At 42.6% G+C, this 6000-nt stretch overlaps 1 protein-coding gene across 1 annotated transcript in view; it reads right to left on the bottom strand.

Moving 5' to 3' along the window:
* The window catches only part of PLCE1 (phospholipase C epsilon 1), a 275495-nt gene that overhangs the window by 16020 nt on the left and 253475 nt on the right, over positions 1-6000 (bottom strand). The window contains exons 24-27 of the mRNA XM_019556091.1: positions 5702-5865; positions 4592-4853; positions 3750-3868; positions 909-1037 (exon numbers count right to left, since the gene is read on the bottom strand). Coding sequence (XP_019411636.1) covers positions 909-1037; positions 3750-3868; positions 4592-4853; positions 5702-5865 — 674 coding nt within the window. The remainder of the gene's footprint in view (positions 1-908; positions 1038-3749; positions 3869-4591; positions 4854-5701; positions 5866-6000) is intronic.

Genomic DNA, 6000 nt, shown 5'->3' with positions numbered 1-6000 from the left:
GGGGGTGTGGGTGCATGTGTATGGTGAGGTGTGCATGTGGGACTCCACCCTACAAACACACACACACCACACACACACACACTCCCTTCCTATACCCTCCTGCCCCCCAAGGTACCAGTGTATGCTCCCCGGTCCAGCGATAAAATCAGGAGCCATGTGATGCTACAGCAGTGCAGGGGCAGCAAGCAGGAAAATAGCTGGGGTGGGGCGGGGCTGGGTTGCTGCATCCTGTAGGTTCTCCCTGGGTTTTATTGCCCCTGGCTTCTGTCATCTTTGACAGGCAACCAGGAACAGATAAATATTAATTTTCTAGTTTTTGTAATGACCCTAAAGGCCATATTTTGCCCGCCCCTGCTCTAAGTGAAGACCAAGCTCAGTTCTACCCTTGTTGAGCTTGTAGGGTAAGGTAGCATGGCAATGAGAAAAATCTCATCATGATCTTTGCAAAAGCTCTTATACCAAATCTGTACAAAACCATGAAAGATAGGAGGAGATCTTTGAAGAATTTAATTTGTTAATACCTGAAATGTTCTCATGTGGAATTTCTAATTTAACTAAATAACCACATGCAACTCCAAATAATTTTAGTAAACTGTTTATTAAACTAACTACTGCAGATTGCAGACTGCAACAAGAAATGTTACTGAACTGCATTTCAAAATTAAAATGTCATTCACCAGAGCCCGGGTATTGGAAAGCTTCACTGATGGTCTAGGTATAGAAGGTATTTAATTCCTTGGGGAAAAGACTTACAAAAAAATTTGTTATCTCTGAAATAGCAAGAAAAATATTGGTAACAATTTTACTGCATGCAGTGATTCTAATTATAAGCATGTTAGATTGTGATCAGCATGCAACTGGACGCTGTAGATTCTGGTGAATATATAAGGCACGTTGAGCAAACTTACTTGGTGAAGAAGCTGTGCTGCTGTGGTCCCTCCACTTACATTAAAAACAGTAAAAGGCTCTGGGCCTAGAATCCCATGAATTGTAACCTTGTATGTCATTGAAGCTCTCCTCTCCTCTGTGTCAAACAGCTGTTCAAAAGACATTTTGACCAATTTTATTCAATTGTTTTTAAAATATTGGTTTATACAGACAATGAAAACCCAGTCTATAGGAGAACCTGCACAGGGAGCTTTCTGATTAGTACAAGACTCCTAATCTATGCATTAAAAGAACCTGCAAACTGGGGCTGGAAGTTGAAAACAGAAAAAGTTGAATAGGAAATAAGGCAAATATGTTTAACAGTGGGGGTAGCTAGACAGTGGAAGAGATTCCCCAGGGATTTGGTAGATTTTCCATTACTTGATGTGTGTTTTCTGGCTGAATCCAGAATTTACTGGATGAAGTTGTATTGGTTTAAGCTGCAGACCATATTCCCTGTTTAATGTTTGCTGCCTGTCAGATATGCATTACTTGACAAACTGAAGATGTTAGGCAGCAGCAAACAGATTAATAAGCATTTTAAAATAAATACAAATCAATTTAGAAATCCAGTGCTCCAGCCTGCCATATATTAACTGTATCACAGCTTGTACCCAGTTCAGAAACAAGTTCTGTCACAGTGGTGGAATCAGAAGACAGAGTAGTGGGGGCCACCCTTTTTGGTAGGTGTATCACAAGTTAAGCCCTGTGTCTTCCCCAAATGCCACTTAGATCCTGGATCTGTTGCTCTGCCTGCCCCACTCCCTGATCTGCAATGTGCCCCATACATAGGCTGCGCATGCCACTTGTGGCACATGTGCCCTAGCCTGGTCACCCCTCACTTAAATCACTTCTGGTCTCTAATAAACTGCTTCTTATACATTTGTGAGGAAACAGGCAGGCACTGGACAACCTAGTCAGGATAGAATGCAATCAGATTTAAGGATCAAACTAAATTTTACCTGTAATACCACCTTTAAGTTACAACTAGTGAAACATATAGCATAAGGAGCAATTGCTAGATATGCACTAAGGTCAAGATTTTTTTTTGGTCAGTTTAGGCACTTAAGCTGCAAATAGACACACTTTCAAAAGCATTTAGGTACATAAATCCTATGGAATCAGTGGGGATTAGACACGTAGGACAGAATTTTCCTGCAAAATGTGTAAGTGATGCAGGGTTTTTTTTTAGAGTCAAAGTCCCCCAGCAGCCACACACCAGAGCCTGAACTGCACGTACATAGCTAAATGTCTTCTGCAACTGCAATCCTGCCCTATACAACTAAATGAGTCCCTACTGTGTGTGCTTGGAAGTGATTCAGTACTGTACCCAAGACACCCAAGTTTCTGCTACTGAAGGCAAACAAAAATGACAGCCATTCACTAGTTGACAGATGGGCGTCTGTGTATCCCACCTTTTGCCCAACAACCTAGTAGTTAGAGCACCCACCCAGGACAAAGCCAAAGCCAATCTGGGAAAGCCAGGTTCTAGCTTCACCTGCACTTGTGGGGATTTGACTTTCGATTGCCCACACTAAAAAATAACAGCCTAATCACCAGGCCACACTCAACAGCATGCCTGTGGTGAGGCTAAGAGGGAACAGAAGGTGAATACATTATATAGCCTAGGCATGTGACTCAGGGAGCCAGCTTCTCACATGAACCTTTGCTTCCATGATTGTACATTTTCCATTATGGTGTTGCTGGGCAAGCATATATGGAACTGGGGCATAGAGCAACCTTCACATGCTTGAACTTCCCCCTGCTCAAGCTGATGGAGGTGGGCAAACCAAGGACTGGGGAACTATTTGTTTTCAGATCACCTTGGGCCCTCCAGGCTAGAGTCTTTTCCCACTTGCACTGAAGTAACTCCACTGGGCTAGCGCCTGCTCTCGTGACTGAAATACAAGTTAGACTAGTGCATATGCTGGCATGACTGTAGGTACCAGTGGCTGTGTTGCATTTGGCATTAAGGAGTCATTGGGTAAAAATGCATAACCAGCCTTGGAAACAGGCTAGAACCCTCACCTCCTTCCCCTTCCAGGGCAAGGCCCTTTAAGTTAGGCTCTGGCTTGCATGCTCACTGTCTGGACTCATGACTCTTGCTCTTGGCTGCCCAGTGGACCAGCTTCAGTTGAAACAACTGTCTCTACCCACAAGTTGGAAGTTTGGGCATTATGCTAGGATATCAGAAAGGTGGGTGCAAAGACATTTGCCCTGGGCAAGTGTACTAACTGCTAGGCAATATGCAGGATGAGCCTTACGTTGGCATCTTTGACATATAGCTGCCCGCCCAAATAATACAAAGTCCTGCTAAGATACGTATGCTTTATGCAATCAGAGAAGTAGGCTTCTGAGCAGCTGGACACTTTGTTTTAGCACAAGCTAATATTCCCCACTGGAATAAATGGAGCAGCACATGAATACCTGAGGATCTGTCTCTTGGAGGTTATGGTGGGAGGGTGTTGAAGTGCTAGCCATTGAAATGAATGACAGAACCGGGCACCTGACCCACATGGGGCGGACAAAGTAGACTTTACTTCCAGGGGTGCACAAGCTATGTACTTTTAGTACCTATTTAAAAGTAGCAGGGAACTACAAAGGTAGATAGGGGTCACTGCATCAGGACCTTATCAGGCCTTGTCCCTCATAGTTGAAATGATAGGATTTAACCCTTAGGTGTTTCTGGAAAGCCCATCAAATGCACATTTCCAATTTTAGTTGTCTAAACAATAGTTCTAATTGTCCACATACCATCATAAACAATTACTCATTAGGAATACATGAACAAATACACCTGATATCTACAAAAGATAAATTACCAAGGAGGCAGGCATAGCATTTCCAGAGGAATGTTCTTCCATCCTCCGACTGTTTACAAACAAACTTGAGATTTCTAAGGCTTCATTATGCAGATTTCGCAGCTGAACATGTCTATATCCTGAAGAATATACAATTGGGACAGCAACAAACACTGGTCAACCTTACTGTATTAGAGCAGGATACATGATTAGTGAGCTGAAAACATGAATGTTCAAGCATTTGGTATTGGAGCTCTATCATAACTCTCACAGTAATCTGCCCTGTGCCTGCTGGGAGGGCAGCCTATAAATCAAATAGTGCTGCATTACAATTCCCATGGGATGCCCATCAGGCAGTGGTGAGGCACTGAAACACCCTTTTCAACTGTTAGTCCTTGTGGTGTGTTCAAAATACATTCACACACACAGGCACAAAATGCACTGCAGCTGTAGACAGGACTGCAGTGTTTACTTTGGTCCAGGGCGATGGATGAATGTCCCTAGGCATGTAAAGATTGCTTTGAACGGCTTGAGAGTTATGTTGCATCACTAATCCATTTAAATGTGTTTTAAAATATTTGCTTCTGTAAAGGAAGTCCTGTGTAACATGAAATTACTGTGGCAGCCTCAGCACCTTCCCTTTCATCCTCCTTTCAAGCACACCTATGGAACACAGAGCACAGCAAGGCCGTCCCTCTGCCTTGGTTGGTCCTATTTGCTGCAGCAGCCCCTTGGGACAACGGGCAGCCTGCATATGTATATATGAACCAGCTGGCAGCAGCACTGAACATGATCTGTGCTGAGCACCTGCAGCTTGCTCAACGTCTGGTCACTGTGTACGAAGTGGGCGCAAAGTGCATTACCTCTTTTCAGAGCCTTGAGCGGAATGATTCTTTGAGCAGTTACAGCTGAGCTATTGTTTTCCACAACTGCAAATCGAAGAAGGACTAGATCCTCGAAGTGAACTCGGAAGAGAAACTGTTCATTCCACATAGGGTTGAGAGTATTACGATGAATGGGTTTAGTGCGGAAATGGCAGCTATCCAAAGGCATCCCAAGTACATCAACTTCAATGCAGGGACTTCCTGTACTGTTGCTTGGACAAACGTTCTGTCCAGACACAATCTGCAGCCAGGAAGTACACAAAGTAACCACTGAGTGGGGTCTTTTTTATGTTACATTTTCATATGAAAGGGATCACCGGCTAGTGTGGGACACACTGAGCTACCTGCAACACTGCTTATGCTCTCTAAGTGCCAAAACAATGTTAGAAGCAGAAAATCTTAACCCCAATAGAGTTGCTAGGGTAACCTTCCTCTCTGAAAAATATACCATGAATCAGGCATGGTACTGTGCAAAGTAAATGAAATTTGATCTAGAAAGAATGAATGTGTAGTCTAGAAAAATAGGATCAAATTTTCCTCTCATTTATTTCAGGATAATGCTACCACCTTCAACAATATTGCTCTGATGTAAATGGTGTCCTAGGGGTCTCCTATGCTTTTGTGAAACATTCCAACAAAGGCATTATTTTCAGAACAGGTTCTGGCATAGCAGCTGCTAAATAGTATTGCCCAATTCTGGTTTTTAAAAAAAAATTATTTAGGTAGTGGGCTGGTGGGGGTGGGTTGTTCATTTACTTCCATTTTCTCCCACTGCTCGGTACAAACATGTATAAAGTCTTTTCAGTATAGGGGAAACAAAACTCTGAAAATACCTAAGTACCTGTGTAACTTTAAGGGATCGTCCCACTCTAAATGCTTTCAGGTTGGCGCCCCAATTGATGACAGCATAGGGGAAACAGTGGAAAAACTAACATTCCCACCCTAATAATGTCCATCATAATTATGACAAATAACTGTTATGGGTACACTAAGTATGGTGGTCAAGTTGGCAGCCTCCCTTTAAAGCTGTAGTTACACAATGCCTAATTTCTATATTGGACTTTTAAAAATTTCTTTAAAAGAACTTACTGTTAAAGCGTAGATTGCTGGCTCCACATTATCCAGATCACGTTCTAAAGGACAAAACTGCTGGTACATTGAACAGTTCTTATCCCACAGAACAGGAGCTTTCAAAACATATCCACAGCCACCGTTAGCCTCAAACATTGCTGCATTAAGTTGCAGGGGGAGATCTGCAAAAGGAAAACAGCCATAATTGAACAGTAAAGTCCAGTGGAAAGCTAATAAAATTACTATTTTAAACATTTTTCAATTCTGCAATTGCTTGCTTAGCTGTTTTTGTGCATTTTCTAGTGTTTGCCTTATTC

The sequence above is a fragment of the Crocodylus porosus genome, unplaced genomic scaffold (genome assembly GCF_001723895.1).
Source record: "Crocodylus porosus isolate Cpor-Errol unplaced genomic scaffold, CroPor_comp1, whole genome shotgun sequence".
Classification (NCBI taxonomy): domain Eukaryota; kingdom Metazoa; phylum Chordata; order Crocodylia; family Crocodylidae; genus Crocodylus; species Crocodylus porosus.
Note: the sequence above shows the minus strand (reverse complement) of the source record. Positions and strands in the feature narration are given on the sequence as shown.